The sequence below is a fragment of the Scomber japonicus genome, chromosome 19, assembly GCF_027409825.1.
Source record: "Scomber japonicus isolate fScoJap1 chromosome 19, fScoJap1.pri, whole genome shotgun sequence".
In the NCBI taxonomy this organism is placed as follows: domain Eukaryota; kingdom Metazoa; phylum Chordata; class Actinopteri; order Scombriformes; family Scombridae; genus Scomber; species Scomber japonicus.
This window is the reverse complement of record NC_070596.1, coordinates 16,066,494-16,084,851: the sequence shown is the minus strand read 5'-3', so window position 1 is coordinate 16,084,851 and position 18,358 is coordinate 16,066,494. Positions and strand designations below refer to the sequence as shown.

The following is an 18,358-nucleotide window of genomic DNA, read 5'->3' as shown; positions in this document are numbered from 1 at the left end:
TTGCAGTGGTATAATTAATGATTCATTATCATTACCCATCATGACATATGCATAAGCATCTAGGCCGAAACGTAACACAATAAATATCAATAAATAAACATTTATGCAGAGAAATGGTGCAGACCATTTGAAAAACAAAAAACAAAAACAAGGGTTTAACAACAAAAAAAAATGTCATGACAATTTTTCCTATTCAGAGGATTAATCTCAATATTCTTCACAACATAGGTTAAAACAGTTCAAGTATAGACGTACTGTAGTCTAATGAATCAGAAGTTAGTCCCCATGCCTTTCCCCCATTTCACAGTCTATGAACTAATTACAGAGGAGCTACCAAAAGAAACAATCACATAGAAACAATCAGGTCAACCACATAAAAAGCAACAAATATATGTAGTGTATCATCATTATATATACTATACATATATATCTATATATCTCTTTGAATATCAGAAAATATCTACTTTTGGTCCACTGTACAAAGATGATCGTTCAACAGGGAACAAAGGATGAAGCATTTTATGGGCTAAAAACGGAAATGAAAATGTAATCAGAGGTGAGAGAAAAGCAAAGCAGATTTTCTCTATCGCGTTGAGATTTGTGCAGTACAGTGGTGTGTGTGCAATAAGGTTTGGACAGACTGTGCTGCACGCGTCAAAAGGGCTGGCACCACTGGTTTGAGGTAGGGTGACTGATGGATGTGTTCCAACACATACACACAAGCACGCAGACACACACACACACGTACACATAAAAACACAGTGCAGACCAATGCATCCATCCACACACACACACACACACACACACACACGCGCATACAGTACACATACACACATTTCACCCAATATCGAAGGCTAATGCAAGAATAGGCCTCAAGAGGGCAGAGTGAGGGCAGGAGCAAGGCTAAAGACCGTGATTCTGATAAGTAAGAAGCTTAGTAGAGCTGATCCAGAGAAACAACAACAGGTGTGTCTGTGCCTGCATCCCTTAGTCTCAACACTGATGAGCCAGCCCAAATCCAGCCACGAGTCACCAGAAAGCCAAATCTGTGGCTGGGACAATGCAGAGGGGCTGTGGGCTCTTTACACCACACAGTCAGGACTACAAGGACAGCTGCATTTAAGGATAAGGCACTATGATAAAGCCGAGGTACATTAAATCCCTGACATTCCTTCTGCTCTGCAACATGGCACTGTGGGACAGGAAACAGCTCTTGGGTGGCCCAAATGGCTCACTCTCAGCATCCGCTTGTTGGTTTGTTTTTGGTCCTTTCACAAACTTAAGAAATTTTCATTAAGACAGAAACTGCGAAAACAGGGGAATGTGTCCAGTACGTTGTTTTCAAGATTACAGCTCATCACATAAACCACACTACAGAGCATCTAAAATGAACAAAGGCAAGCGTTATGCACAGAGTGCATAGAAAAGCTAACATTGAGGAAGAGGTTTTGTACAGCCAGTCTTCTCAATCTCATTTCTATTTACAGAAGTAGCAGCACAGATATTACTTTCAGGGTTTCTTTTTCTGTGGCTAAAAGCTATAAGTGGTTTTCAGTGGGTGGCTACCATATCATTTTCAAAACAGAACAGACAAAACTGCCCCATGATCCTTTTTTAAATGTCATACATACAGCTACATACAATACTCAAAATATTTTTGTTCAGCCAAAAGTTTATCAGCAGTTTGAATGCATGTTTACATAAATCACACTAAAATTAACTGGAAATTTAAACAAATAAAACACAATGATAGCACCATGAGTTTTGGGTAATACCAATTCAAAGTACAGCAAAACTATGTACAATAGGCAAAGGTCTTGAGTCAATCGATGCTCCACTGGGACTAGTGACATGGATTTGAGCTCTGAGACATCAGTAGTTTGAAGAAGTTTAACTTTCCTTCATGATAAACTCCGTCGGTATAGACAGACAGATAGATGCGGTAAGTCATGTCTAACCAGGGAACATTTAACGGGTCAAATTAGTCCTTTTCCTCCACGTCCCTTCCACCAGCTGCCGCATTTTAATAGAGCACAGACTCACGGGATGACACCACATCCAGAATATAAGCAGTCAGACACGGACAGCACATCTCGGCCAAAGTATCATCATTTCAGCACTCCTCCACTGACCAGGCTGGATGGTGAGAGGAGAGCGTGTCCACACCAGCGCAGACAGAGACAATGCATGAAACAGACGGAAACATCTAGACTTACAGAGAGAAAGATATGTGGAGAGTGAGAAGGCGGAAACAGGCCAGACAAGGTCAGACGTGCCCTCAAACAGAGGCGTAGGTATTGCCTGTGGCGCTGCAGTGGCGGATGGTCGGAGTACCAGCAGAAGGGGTTAGGATGTGCTCGGTGTGGTCCTGCGGGGGCTGGGGCAACGAGTGGAGGACACCTGGTTGGACGACCCCCACGACAGGGTGAGATCCGTCCTCAAGCGCCCCGACCTGAATCACCTGGATCACCTCATGCTCTGACTTCTCCCGTTTAGCAAGAGGTTCCCCGGATTCCTCCGTGTCATCTTCTAAATCGCTGTCCATCCCACTTGTTTCATCTAGACAGGAAGAAGCCACAAATATAAACACTGTACGGACTCGAGAGCTCAATTAAAAGAGCTGGAGAAGATACAAAAACAGTTTACTTTGCTAACATTACATCAGCTCGGATGTTCTTTCCATGTGCTTCACTAATGTTTTGTTAAAAGACACAGAAAGGTTGACACAAACACCTTTACCCAGACTTCACTCAGCTCAAACACACTCCACTGCTCTGGTCTGTGCATGTCAATACTTGGTTATGAGCGGTCATTTTGCTTTTTTCTCTAGCACATATACATGTATGCTTTATACATTTTGCCACATACCTTTATCAATGTTAGTGAGAGATAAGGTGTTCAGGCTGTCAAACTGAAAACAGAGACAAAAATCAGTTAGGTGAGCCATTAGTAGTTCACATTGTTTCACTGTTTTATAATCAAAATATGAAACTTCTCTCTATAAAAAGGCCAAACAGAGATCATTTCATATGACAAAACACGTAAGATGCCACAGTTATACCTCCCCCATGACACCAATGGGTGTCTCTCCAGTAGCTTGGGCCACACGATGCTCGACAAGGTAAAACATATACTCGTCATACAGCAGGCGGATCAGATGGAAAGAACCAAAGCTGGCAGCACTGCGCAGGGTCAGGTCCCTTATCACCATAGAACTGATGGAAACACACACACACACAAAAAAAAAACAAACAAAGTAAGTGTCTTTGCTTTTTCAGTGATGTGGCACACTCACAGACGTGCTTTTTTGCAGACCTGTAGAAGGACCACTTGAGCAGGAACTGTCGAGCCGCCCGGGGGAAGCTGGGCCGATGCTCGTAGGGTTTGAGCACTTGAGTGACCACGTTGTCCAGCCAGGCTGCCCATTGCTCCAGAGAGCTTTGTTGCTGTAGCGTGGCCTTGAAGTCCTGCTCCAAGTGCTGAACCACTCCCTCCTCACACTGACACACCCATGATGCCTGCTCCTATACACCAACATGAAGACAGAACAGCAGGTTCACACTTGTACAGTGAAAGAACAGAAATATATCACATGGATCAGAGTACACATATAACAAGCATCACAGCTGCATCATAGCAAACACAAAGACCTGTTCTGACCTGTACGTTGGCAAAGTCAACACGGTTGAGGTCACTCAGCATCTGGTTGATCTGTGACGTGTTTTGCAACACGGCACGTGCCGCCTGAGCCAGGTGGTTCAGAGATGTGTATCTACGCAGTGTTTGCGCAAAGGCACTAACAGCGGCAATCTATGAAAAGAATGCACACAGAAGCCCAGGTATTACCTACTTTAACCTTTCAAAACAGAGAGTAAAACTAATACTCGTGTATTAATTACATATTTTAGAAACAGGTGACTTTTCTTTACAGCATTTTGCAAAGGTCGACTCAGTATTAAGGCTGTTTACCTTAGTCTGGATCATTCTCTGTGGAATGGCATTCATGGCATTATTGAGCCAACCTTCCAGGCTTTTGGCAAAGTTTCGAATGGCTTGAGTCAAGGCACCTAAAAATATAAAAACAAGGACAACCAAAAACAAAAATTGATGACATAACAAGCCTTAACACAGCAAACAGGTAAACATGAGAGGTGTCTATGACTGTGGCTCACTGGGAATGGGTCTCAGGACATCAGGAATGAGGATCTCCACAAGGGACTGGTACATTAGGTGGTCACAGGTGCTCATCCATTTGAGCACAGCCTCGTTTCTGCACAGCGCCAGCAGCTGGGACCGGGGGAGCCGCGCTTCAATCTCACTTATGCTGCTGCAAAATGAACAGAAAGATGCCTTTGAAATTAGATTATCATTAAATGTATTAAGTTCAAACTTTTACAGGTTGAAGTTTTATGTCTTTTTGGTAAAACAGTAACAGATCTCAGCTAAGAAAACAAATGTATTTTTTTCTCTTGCTTGACTTCACCTGTTTTCTGTTACAGTGGCACCCTCTACAGAGTCAGGGGGAGAATAACGCCAGAATGTTTGCCACAGCTTCTCAATTAGACTGAACTGGAGGTTGACAACCACATCCAGGATAGCCTGAGACAAAAGCAGAGAATAAACAAAAAACATGAATTATTTTCACTGGTAGTAATTTATAAAAAGAAGGAGAGAGGTCTGTAGAGTAATGTAGATCAATGTTCACTGTGGTGAGGAGCGCAACTTAAATTCTATTCACCTCCACTGTATTGAAGCAGCAGGATTGATATTTTACATGGACTATATGGATCTATAGAGCTTGACCCGTCAACTTCAAACTGCATTGTTAGGCAGCACTAGGAGTGTGTCTTTTTGTAATATGGGTGAATTCCCCCTTTAATCATAACAACAGTGTAGACACTTGTCTGTCAGACAGTAAGACTTTGGTAATTTTGTGTAGATGACCTGATTCTAACTTTTCCAGACACTAGGAGACTTGTGATTGAAAACTTCACAAGATAAAGAGAAAATTCTCTTCCAAAATGCCAGCGGTTGGCATTTACGAATCTCTGTCGCTATAAACACACATGACCTTTCCCAAAGTTTTCACACTCTTCTCTCTTTCCACACTTTTCTCATTAAAGGTAGCTTAAATAAGATTAAACAACTAAATTGCCATCATGATAGATACAGGTAGATTAAGGCATATATACTTATTGAGGGGAAAAACATGGACTAGACTGTAAAGGAGAATGAGAATCTTACAAAATAAAAAAAAGAGGGGGAATTGATTTTGTGGGTGGTGAAACAGCTCAGTATGAAAATGTACAGTAACAATGCCTGCATAGACATATTGATGATGATGTATCAATGAATGCCACAATATTGAAGTGGATTACTTAGCTTTGTTTACCCCCCCCCCCCTTCTCCCTGTGTATTACACAGTGCTGTGATTATTTGGAAATGAAAATAATGCACTTTATCTAACCTCACAGTGCTCTCTGTAAAGAGATTGGAGAGCTTTAACATCCTCTGGGCTGATGTTCTCTGTATTGCTCTGTCCTAGGTCCAGCTCTACAAAGTCAGGGAGTGCCCGCGATGCATCTGTTGGGATGAAAAGAAACTTACATGGCAACTATGGAATAGCCTCATGAACACCATGTAAATATTAAGTGCATTCCACATATTTTGGGTTTTATAGACATTAAGCTTAAGAGAAAAGTTGCTGACCTAGGAACTGCTGGTGGTGCTGGCTCTGTGCAATGACTGTCTGCTCTGCTGCACCAGGATGGTTCTGGCCTCCACCTGAGTAATTCTCCCCAGAGCCAGCATCAAACTTCTGCACTGGCTTGAACCTGAAATCACATAGCTCACTTCAGTATCTATAAACACTATGCCTTGGGTCACGGAAAGTACTTTATGTCTGTATGCATGCCTGGCTGTGTGTGTTTCACCTCTGCTTCTGCTGAACAGGTTGTTGTCTGAGGGCCATATACTGCATGTCTTCTTGGAGTCTATTTAGCGGGGAATCTGGTTTCACACGTATACCATAGTAATGATATTTGGAGTTCCCTCTGCAAGGCAAAAAGGTGAGGTGTACAAAAAAGTCAGACTCATATAAAATAGTTTGAACAGGGTAGAAGAACTTATGAGGCTTAAGAAGATCAGGATTGAGTTAGATGATAACAGTAAGATGAGGACCATGCAAGCATACTGCAATTAGATGAAAAATGACAACTTTTCCTTACATAATGAAAAGTTTAAAAAAGCTAACCTTGTCCCGAGGCGCCTTGTACGGAGTCCCATGAAGATGGAGCGGATGAGTTTGCCAAAAGAGGCTGCATTTACAGGGTCCAGTTTCTGCTCCTGGCAGTGACGCAGATAATGATTGTAGAGGGTGGATCGTGGTAGGCTTACGCCCTCTGCTGTCTCATAATTGTCCAACAGCCACTGAAGCTACAGGGGGGGAACACATGTTTTACTAAAGAGATTCAAACTGTGTGGAAAGATCTCAGACCGACAGTTCTTAATCTGGATGCTGCAGCGTGACAGCTCCGCTAAAGCACTTCTAAAGCAGCCAGTGAATTTAAAGCAATAATAATTAAAACCCGCAACAAAAATGGCAAACGCCACCTCAAACTGAAATGTATAGAAAGTTGAGAGAGGCAGAACAGCAAGAGAGTGAGTTTGGCAAAAGCTAAGGTAAAGCGAAGGCAGGCATTTGTAAAAGCAACTTACATGGCTGTTGAGCAGCGAGCTTCTCTGACTGGATAAACCCTCAGATTTTTGGAGCGTCTCAATCGCCATTTCAATCTGATAAACCACGAAGCACAAGGACAACAAAATGTAAGAGGTTGAAATAAAAACAAAAGCAAGGAAACTGAAGAGTGGATCTAGACACATTAGTAACAAAAAATAAAGCAACTCTAGAAAAGATTCTAAAGCAAGCACCACTAAACCCAAGCAGAGCAGGTCAACCTGTCATTTTAGGAACATATTCGGTAGTTAAGAAACATACTGCAGGATCAACTTAGTACATCAGTAATGGATAGCTGGCAGATGCCCATCCCTAGCAGACACCACTACCACATATCCTTCTATAACAATTATCATGTACCAACAAAACATAATAGGACAACAAAATGCAGCGGGAAAGATAAAAGGTTTTTGTGTGTATTTCTAGCAAATTAGAACTGTGCTTTTCAGTGTGATTTAACACTTCACTTCACTACTTTAAATACTGATCAAAACTCTACCCAAGTGAGGAGCGAGTGAGCGTGTGAGGTTATTCCTCAGTAGTAAATAATCCAGAATTAGCATCTATGTGGCTGTCAAGTTAGTATAACAGAAAAAAGGTGACTTACAAAGTGAGATATACATTACATAGAAAATGTGTTGTTCCCTCTTATGAAAGGATTGCTGACATCAAATAAATTACAAGAGTTATTATTATATTTCATAACTTAAAGTATTCCCTACAGGCTGCATAGTGGGTGCATCACTGGTTTCAATCAGGTCACCACTCTTGATTTTTTCCAAATCATACTGCTGGAGCCTTTTATCTTTTATCAAGCTCATCACTTAGTCTAGACAAGGATAAGCTGACTTTTTTTTACCTCAGCAGTTAAAATGCACTTAAACCCTTGCACATATTTCTTTTTAACATTAAATGATTTCTCCTTTCGGGTAGTTTTTATTGAATGTTTTAAAATCTCTACCATGACTGACATCCTCATAATGTAATGTCAGTCACCCCATCATCGCTCCATTCCTGCTGGAAAGTATCATTATGGTGAACTGTGTGAACATGTCTGATGTAGTGTTCAGAATGTAGTAAAAGAGTGAGGCTCTTGTGCTGTGTGTGCCACTCTGTCCACTCTTGTGAGGAGAGGGTGAGTCTGTTAAGCTGTTTTGTCTTTGATAAACTCAAGGAGCACATTCCCTAACTATTCCCCCTTTCCTTTATATACTTGTTTCTCAGTTTTTAACTCCATCTTTCTTCTACACCAAAGAGTGGGTATAACAGACAGATGAAATCGGGGGTGGAAACAAAGAAGCCCAGCATTACTTGAACATTAAATAATTAGGGTTACAGTGTGAACATTTTTGGCAGTAGTTTGATCACTATAGAGACTTGGGCCAAGCCTACGCAGCACACCGCATACATCAGCAAGGATAATTACCAGAGATAAAACAGACTGCCTCATACTAAAGCTGTTTTTCTACTACTATTATTTGACATGTGTGTACAGTGAGTACATACTAAAATCCATTTTGGGGAAAAAACTATTGCGTAGATCAATAAAGTGTGACAGAAAAACAGCATGTATGCTAATAGAGACAGACATGGCAAACTAATAGCTGTGTGGTGCTAAACAGAGAGGAAGTAGAAGTTACTACAAACTACAGCATAGACTTGGTCAGATGGTCTATCAAAACACAAAAGCAGGCAGGCAAAGGCAGATGAAAAACCCAATTCGTGGGTGCTAAGCCACTTACAGTAGCTGGGGAAGCTCGTGCCGTCTGGGTGGCAGGGTGCGGTCCAGCGTTGTCCATGAGGTAGGCCCCAGAACTGCTGCTGATTACCTGACCCCCTGCCAGGCCCATGCTCATTCCTCCACTGCCCCCTCCTCCGTTGTTGGTCATGCCGTGAGACGTCACCACAGTGGACACTTGTGATGAGCTGCCCTGTGTGTCAAAGTAGCTCCCGCCACTGTTCTGACTATACAGCTGGGGCTCTGAGTACGAGTAGGTTCTTCTGTTCAGAGGAGAGGTTAGAGGTCAGTCGATGAGCCCAAACTGATCGAGACAATAACACTGAGAGAAAAAAAAAAACACAGTCTAAAGTTTCAAACAGCTGCACTTTCTCTCTTTAGTCTAAGTATGGTTTTCTTAATGATCCAAGACACTTGTTGAGCCCATACGGTTATAATTAAACACGAGAGGTCTGCTTTCATTGTTATTTACAGAGACAGTCATTTACTATAAATATCATCACAATGAGGACAATCACAAATGTATTATAATTTTTTGACTGTACTCCTCACAAGAATCCTGCTCTGTATGTGCAGTGCTTTTTTTCAATGTAACATAAAATACCAGAAATCACAGAAAATAAGACAATACTATTTTTGTGTAATCGTTGACACATGCCTGGTACTCTCTGATAACAGTTTGGTGTATGTATGATTTTGTATTTCTATGTACTTTGATGGTTATTATCATTATATTATTGTTATAAAACTAGACTGGTATGAGTGTTTCCACCAGGAGCTGAGGTCACACACAGTGTGTCTCTACATGCACTGATGTGTGTGTATCGCAGTAGGACAAACACAGCTTGGGCTTGTTAGTGGTGTGTGTATGTAGCCCTGTTCCTCAGAGCCTGGGGACCATGGTGTAGCGTCAGCACTTAAAAGACAGGCCTACTTCTGGTCATGTTCAGGTGACTGAGCACAATCAAACACACGACGGCACCCTCATCAGAAAAGAAAAACAAACACACAAAAACGAACGCAGTCCCACCAACATCATGTGCTTGTGACATGAATGATGGTGTGAAGAGACTTAAGAGGGGACAGAACAGCCTGCAGAGACGTCATGCTAATATCTGTGAAGGGGTGTAAGAGCAGGGCTGTGTAACAGACTGACTCACATGTTGCCATTGGTGTAGACGCCACTGTTTTCCTCCACATACTGCACCTGTGCTGGGTAAACATGCTGAACCTGTTGAACAGTCTGGGCCTGGCGAGACAAATAGAGTCGTAAATTTGTTATTAAGAAATACAGCAACAGATACAAATATAAATTAATGCAGGTGCAGTGTGCAGACTTGTGCGGGAACATTAAGACTTAAGGACAAACACACAGACAGGTTGGATGTACCTGTTGCTGGACAGGCACCTGCTGGGTGGAGCCGGTAGGCTGGACAGGCACAGTGGTCTGAAGAGGGACAGTGGAGGTGGAGTCAGCGCCTGCTTCAGGGGTCTGCATGGCGCCTAATTAACACAAAGAAAACACCAACTTCATGAAGCTGAAAACCAACAACACTCAACATACAGGAGCATAAAGCAGCTTTTTAATTAATGACAATAAATGAATGACAATAACACAATGTAAATGCATCATTGAGCTGACACTTGTATTGTATTAAAGATTGATAACTTACTTTACCAAAGTGTTAATCTACTAATACATTCTTCCTTTAATTAACAACAGACCAGAGGGTTTACTTTTTTAACAGCAACTGGTGAAATAGTCATAAAATCATAGACATCATCCTCTAATAACTTCACCCAATCTTAAAGAAGTGTCCAGAGCAAGCATTTAAAAAACAAAAAGGCAAATTTATCATATTACATGACAAAATCTTTGAATTAATGAAAATAAACTCAATAATTATCCTCATGATTGGGTTAGTCAAGGACATAAAATATGCCTAAATCAGGTACTAGTCGAGGCACAATAGAAAACATGAGGTTTCATCACAGACTCCTATCTGTTTTTCCCAAATCAATGCTACTAAAGCTGCTCTAGAGCAACTGTACCCGAGCACCTGTTTCTGCCTTGTGGTACTCAATGTACTGAGAGCCTCATGCATCAGTGACACATGGTCTTGTCTCCATGTTCACAGCCATAAAACAAGTTAATATTTAACCAACTCCAAATAGATGCTGCTTTTCGTTGCTCTGTCAGTTCCCACTTTTACAGGTTTAACGTTACCTGAGACAAAGTCCTGGACCAATACTGAGGAAAACATACTGAGAACAGCGGACGAGGTTTCTGATTTTTAAGTTTCATCAGAGATTTCACAGCATGTTTACAATGCTTACTAACAGAAGGCTGCAGTAAACTATTTTTAAGAGCAGATAATAGTGAGAAGAGACACTGAGGCTGAACCTGTGTTTGTGTGTTAATAATAGTATGGCTACATCACCCCGTTCGTTCCAGGGGAAGGCCGCCACCTCCTCCCCATCACAGTTTCCATGAACAAGCCTCTCTTGGTTAATTAACCTGGGTTTCCTAACAGCTTCGACTCTCTCCGGGGACAGTCTGCTTCTTCCCTTATCTTCAACATCATACTGGCTTGTTGAAGGCTATCATTTTATTTGTGCTTGGGTGACTAACCTCAAAGTTGGACTACAAAGCTGAGTCAGTCTTTCCTGGCGCGTTGAGTATAAAGATATAGAAAAAAAAAAATCTGCATTTTCTTCAAACATACAGGGACACTGAGATTCATTAACGCAAAGCCTTCTGTTATCAGCGTGGCTATTTTAAACACCTTGGGGAGGGGGGGTGGGGGGTTATGTATATATACTATCGCTGTCAGACATGTCTGCACGCTGTTGCTAGAGAGGCTGCAAGTCTGGCTTCTGGAAAAATAAACCACTGTCCAGTTTATATTCTGTGTTTTTGACACGTACATGATGACAATCAATCCCTCCCCCCCTCCAAAAAAAAAAAAAAAGAAGAAGCATAATTAACACGAATAATTAACATACTGCAGCATGCAAGCTACTCATTTACCCTGAAGTGTGAAAGCCACTGGATGCAGGCTACCAAAGTGATAAAAATGTCAAACTGTAGCCATCAGCTCACCACATCCCAACGCTAAAAAAAAAAGAAAAAAATGTCTGGTCAAGAGAGGAGGAGAGGAGGATGTAGACTTCCACAGTGCAGTTCGAGAGCCAAAGTACATGGCCCCAACTGAGCCCACCTAATCAAGGAAAAGAGCCCCTGCATCACAACACACTCTTGTTGCCTCAACCCCCCCCCCCCCAAACACACCTCCTGCCTCACCATTCAGGCACTCCCTTGTGGCCCACTTAAATGCTGTGCTCCACTGAGCAAGTGCAAGCCCTACAAAGACACAGAGGAACAAAAGCCACCAAGGAGGACAACAATTTGCCCTGCGTTTTCTCCCCTCTATTCCTCTATGTTAAGATGCAACAAATAGTAAAACAGCGCAAATATACAGTCACAGAATGCACAGAATGTCCTCTGCCTGTCTGATAACCATTTATGATGACGATGAAAGTCTGATGTTCCAAGTTAAGAAATGAGAGGTGCTGAAAAGTACAACATACGTACAATTTCTCCCTCTCGCACATGTACAGTAGCCCAAGGCAAGACTGGAGTGTAAGATTAGGTGCAGGTACAGCAGGAAAAAGGGGAGAGGGAGATCCAATTGGGGGGCTGAACTGGAGGACATGCAAACAACACAGTTCTCAGGGGTGTTGATTTAAAAAACATTGCATCAGTATACAAAAATCAAAATGATCAAAGCTACTGTTCAACATTTAATTTGATTTTATGTCATGACAGGGCCACTGCAAAAATGTCTTGAAACACAAGTTACTAAAGCGGGTCTGAATGTACCCCCGCCAAGTTCAACCTAAATGCCACATGTAGCTATTATTGAAAAAGTGAGCACTTTAAAGTCTCCTCTTTCATCAGCAATATACATTATTGTTGGAAGGCTGGGTCAAATAAACAATAACATGTTGTATTCTGCAAAGCCGTGAAAATGGATGACTGAATAATTGAATTAATCAGCCCCTCTTTAAGTGATTGGAAATGCAACAGGATCCAGGCAGCAGGTGGCATGGTACTATTTCTGCCCTACTGGACTACAGGTAAGTGGTAACATGATCTGATAACTAGCAGTTCCCTACATCCTGTTTAATGTGTGTGTGTTTGTTTGTGTGTGTGTGTGTGTGTGTGTGTGTGTGAGTGAAAGAGAGTATATATAGGGGTCTGTGCATGACCTATTTTGGGTTGTATATCCCAATAGATCAACATATTTATATTATTTTGACTTTGTCTATGTGTAAAAATCACACCACTGGTATTTTATCCTTATTGGTTTCAATCAATCTGGCGCTGACAGATACTGTTGATGCCTGTGTGTATATCAGTGGCAGGTCTTTCCTGCACAGAGGCCTTACTGCAAGAGCAGATAGGACTCACAACAATACAATTTTAAAAAAGGGAAACAAATTCGAGGGATGACAATTGACAATTAGAGTTTATTCACTGCTTTGTCCTTCTTTATTGGACACAGACACATAGATGGTCAGAAGTCCCATCACTACTGGTGGTGGTGCACCTGCCCTCCACTCAACTCAACTCTCTCCTCTCTCTCTGACTCTCTGTCTCTCTCTCTCACACACACACACACACACACACACGTTCTCTCCCCAAATGGGAATCAGAGGTCGCAGCTGCACAGGAGACCCAATGGACCCAAAAATAATTGTGATGCAACATTAAGAAACCAAGTCTCTACTTATATGACCCACCCACCCACAGGATTGATGCAAGTTATTCATTATATTGTGAGGAGGGCAGGACAATTGTTATTTATTACATTATTATTAAAACAGATGTGACAGAATGTTTTTACTCAATTCATGTGAATCTAAAACAAACATGACACAATATGAAGATGTTAACTAAGCATCTTCACCTGAACGTTGACATGCTGGATTGGAAACTCTCCTTGTTACGTTTACATGCACACACAGGGAAATAAACACACACTTATAACAGACACACAAATACAAAATTTGACAGTATTTTTGTCAGTGGAGATCATTTTGCAGTATATGTGTATTGCAGAAGGGGTGGATAAACCTTGACATTTACAAACCCAGTTTGCAGAATAATGAAATGATTCGAGATAAAATGGGGTAATAACATTAAGGTATTTTAATGTTAGCCGAGCAGGTGTTTTCTCCTCAAAGCTGACTACTACAAAACTTAGCTTTGTGTTATCAGATAGCTTATCATAGCCATCTAATGCCACAAAGAGGGCAGCTGGAAAGCTAGCGAAGCTATCTTGCTCCCTAAGACAAAAGGGAAAGTAATGGCTTAGCTATTGTCAATAGCAGTTAGTGCATGGAAAGCTAGCTCATAGCATCTTCCACTGCAGATCCACGCTATTGATTTTTGCTTTACTGACAAGATTTTAACCACCCGAAAACCCAAACTTGCTAAATCAACGCAACATTAGCCAAAAAAGGGGTACCAACAGGCATTGTAGGAAGGCAACGCTGGCGTTAGCAACTTAGCAACAACAGACACCTGCTCCTGCTCCAGCTGACCAGCTAGCTTCAGTGACTAGCACAGACCTCTGCTACCACTCAGCATAGTAAGTTTAAACAAATACGTGCTAAACCCGCTTTTTGCCCGTCAAACTGAACACCTCTACCACAAAGCACCCAGTCGGAGAACACAGCAATATTCCACTTAGCTGAGCACGACCTCTCACAGCTGTGGGTAACGTTACCTACAGTGAACGTTAGCAAGCAGGCTAACACGTTACAAAGAAACACCCTCGCTAGCAAACTACCCCCAGCTATCCACCGAGCCTTCATTCACCAGCACACAAAACATTAACCGGAGCAGTTAATATCTCCTTTATAAAATAATCCCGTGAAACAAGAAAGGATTTTATTTCAGGCTAAAAAAAATATATATGAAAGAATTTATTCAAACCTGAGCTGTGGACTGGTTGATGAATATGAGGATGGTGGAGGAGGTGGTAATGATGGAGCGAGAGGTTGTTGTTGGTGGGTTACAGTCGCCAGGACTACGGTGACTATGGCGCTGCCTCACTGGGCAACAGTTGCTATAAAACTCACCGGGCAGGTGGGAGGAGATTTAAGCGCACTTAATACAGCATGAACGGAAATAAAATCACATCGATATACGGTACATTGATAGAAGATCGAGTATATGTAATAAGGTTGGGCGCACGTTTAGTTAGATGTATTGAGACTTTCAGCACATTACACATGAAAACATGTTACCAAGGTTGAAATAGTCAGATTTTTTTTGGCTTCCAGATGCAAGACAACGCCTTGACCTCAGTCCTACTTTTTGACATATCTCACAGGTGCCTCATTCTAACAATTCCCCCCAAATTTCTCAATCAGTTTGTTCCTAATTAATAACCCCATATCATTGTTGTCTGTAACCCCAGTTAAAATCACCCAATTCTGCCTATGTAGTTTTAGTAGATTAAATTATTTCTTGAGTGCCTCTACATCCCTGAGAGGTTACACACTCTCAGGGACATAGAGGCACTCTCAGTCATTTTGAAGGTGAAAGAAAAGTGCACTGTATATTTTAGTTTTACACAATATGCAAATTAAGTGTAACTTTCCCCAAATAATAGTGATAGTATTCTGTTGCTTTTTAAGATGGTATTAATTACATAACTAATAGGCCTAATGCTTTGAGAAGAAGTGAGTTAACATTTCGCTATAATGGTTGTTTATTACAGTAGTTTATTCTTGGGGGCCCCAGCTGGTAGTCTTTGTATGTTAAGTATGTTGATAGGATGAAGGTTAAACAATGCAACTCGGCTAGTTCCTGAGTAATCTCTGACAATGTCCATGCAAAATCCTGACATTCATTGTTTGCTTTTTATATCTCATTGCACTGGGACTGGGACATTTGTCAGAATGACATTAAAAACCTTGAAATGGTTGAAATTGTTCTCAAGATGCTGTATGGCCGTTACTTTAGCCCTCCATATAAGTTTTAGTAAGAAGCCCTGGTCTAGGACCTTCATAATGTGGTAGTAATTGTGATATTACTTTAATTTCATATACATCATAATTATTACTAGGCTATGATGATCATTTTTTGTGACATTTTTATTTCTTTGAAAAATTGATTTTTCTGCTGCAGTTGCACATGCTTGTATTGTGAGATTCAGAAGATGACAAATTGACTTATATTTTGCCCAGAGATAGGTTTAGATCAGATTTTGATATATTAGCACACCTGAGGTTACAGCCCTGACCTACATCCTGCTACAAAAGGCAAAATCAGCTTGTTTGCTTTGTATCCACCTCACTGGGTGTTGCCTTTTTGTTTGTTTGTTTCTTACTTTTTTCTTTCTTTCCTTTGTATATTGTTTAAACTGTTTTATGTTAGAGTCAGAAATAGGTTGTAATCCATCTAGTTTAATTCAGGAAATTTCACAAAAATCATGGAAACTTCAATGATGTAACAATCTTAAAAAGTCTCACTTTTGTCTAAATCAGTTTCAGCCATTTCTCATTTCTCAGCAATTTTGGCAGATTTAACATATTTTGCCAATTGAAAACTAGGCTTATTTTTCTCACCTTGTGTAGAAGTAAAAAGTAAATGCAAGGTGGAATAGCTCTTAAAATCAAGGCTGACCAAATGCTCGCCACCTGTCAAAAAGCCTGCACAATCAAAAATATGCACAATTCTGATGATAGGAATGTATCAATGCCTTTCATTGGCCTGTTTTCACCACTGCTGTAAGTATTTGTGTGAATTTGTCACCACAAGTGTGTACAGGCAGTGCCCAGTATGTCTTATTCACCATACCAGATGGCTGGGTATGACAAGGGTGGATGCCATTCTCAGTTCTTCTGTGCTATGTATTTATTGACCATCATATTGCATTTTTTGGCCATGATTCTCACTGTCCTACTTAATACATAAAATAAATCCTTCCTAATGAATGCATCTTTATATCTGAATGATTACACATTGGTGTTTGTGACTTGACTGTGTTAACAACTGCTTCAGGGATTTGCAGATCAAACTGTGCCTTATTTGAGTCCCAACCTGGTTCACAAGTACCCTACATCTGGGAAAAACAGTACTTTGTTTTAGTTCAAAGTGGACAATGCTGGTGTAGAAAATATTGTTGATAACATTTAAAAAATATCTTCTGTTAAATTATTGCCACATTACTTGTCAATTTCATATATTGGGCAAAAAATTGTGCTTAATGGTAGAAAAAGGGTGTTTGCAAATATCATTGAAATTACTGAAATATAAAGTATGGTACTCATTTGCCACAAGTTAAAATATTGTACCACATTGCCTGAGGAAGACTAAAAACATGCAGAACTTTTAAATATGAAACTGTAACCAAAGAAAGACCCTATTGTTAAGAGGCTTCCTATAGATACAAAGCTCAACCAACCACCTGTGTCCACTGCGCAGCACTTTTTTTTTGGTTCGCAAACAGATGCTTTTTGGAAAAGCTGTTGTTGTTGCTAAGCAACTACTGAAACCCCCATCTGAAGCATGACACTCTTTTGCTAAAAGAATTATTTTCAAGTAAAACAGTTTGTCCTTTCAATTGCAAACAAGAAAAATACACTGCTGTGAAAACTGGTGCCTGCTGGATCTGTACAGGCTTTTCATACTGTTCAGGTACACAGCATTGGTTACTAATTAGAGTACATCTGAAATTTACTTTAGCTTATTGCCTCCAGACTTTCAGAATATTAAATTATTTATATTGCTAGCAGAAAGTAGCTACATTGTTGTGCCTTTTAACTTTGTCTTGTTTAGGTTTATGGTAATAGACACGCTGAATCAACAAAGATAGCAATGAGAACAATTAAATTAGTTTACTTATGCTTGTGAAACCGGGTTCATGGTGTGCAAAGCTGCTGCTTTTTTAAAGAATCAACATTTTTAGAAATCCATGTTGCTGAGTGGCAACAGCAATTTGATTATCTTTCAGAGCCATAATGTATCAGTATATCAGTGAGAGTCCTTGCACTTGAGTTACAGAGTAACAGATATAAACTAGGGTCTCTCACTGAGGCGACTGTTTTATTTTTATTTAGTAGTAGAATTTTTGTGAAAATGAGCTTCGTGCTCTCTCAATATAAGTGCATGTCCTCTTTATCAATTGCAGAATGCTTTGGAAAAATGACCATGCTTTCATGTCAAAAAAGGTATGACAAACAGCAAATGAGGGTACAAATGATTTACTTCTTTTTCTTGTTATATTTCAAATATATTCAAAAGTTAAAGCCTCAGAGCAGCAATTTTGTGTATTTTAGCCCATATACTACAAATCATGTCAGGTTGCTGCTGATCATTATTCATAGCATGCTTCAGAAGATTTTATCCTTAAAGTCATTTCACCTCAATAGAAAAAATCAGTTTGCTTATGGCTTTTTTACTTACAGTTGTACTTATGTACTGTATTCAAATGCAACAAATGAAGTAGCTGTCATCACTGTGGTAGTTCACACGTCAAGCAAGTGTTGAAGTAAATCTTCAATACTGTATGAAAATGAATGGCAAAAACAGGTTTAAAAATCTAAAGCTATGCAATGCTTTGAAAAATGATCAAATGTAATGTGATTCTGTGTAATTCTACAAAAGGAATTTGTAGAATTTGTAGTACATAAACTAAAACAAGCAAAATCACTGGTGTGGTCATCAACACAAAACTGCCTCATGCACTAGGCACAGGAGCAATCATAGCACATTATTATATTCAAACAACAGGTTATCTCTATGAACATTACAGTGAAATGGTAAGGCTGTCTTGTTACTATAGTTACAAAGTTCTAAGAAAAAC

General features: G+C 40.5%; 1 protein-coding gene across 1 annotated transcript; it reads right to left on the bottom strand.

The window, feature by feature from the left end:
* Window positions 1-798: 798 nt before the first annotated feature.
* Window positions 799-14,570, bottom strand: rfx3 (regulatory factor X, 3 (influences HLA class II expression)). The gene is made up of 17 exons (XM_053339450.1): window positions 14,479-14,570; window positions 9,865-9,977; window positions 9,635-9,723; window positions 8,479-8,737; window positions 6,718-6,792; window positions 6,254-6,435; window positions 5,934-6,053; window positions 5,710-5,834; window positions 5,468-5,583; window positions 4,484-4,599; window positions 4,173-4,327; window positions 3,970-4,067; window positions 3,661-3,810; window positions 3,316-3,524; window positions 3,062-3,215; window positions 2,869-2,911; window positions 799-2,559 (listed from the first exon to the last, which is right to left on the bottom strand). Exons 2-17 carry the CDS (start codon window positions 9,970-9,972, stop codon window positions 2,279-2,281), a joined length of 2,280 nt encoding a protein of 759 aa, XP_053195425.1. The 5' UTR covers window positions 9,973-9,977; window positions 14,479-14,570; the 3' UTR covers window positions 799-2,278.
* Between the last annotated feature and the right edge of the window lie 3,788 nt (window positions 14,571-18,358).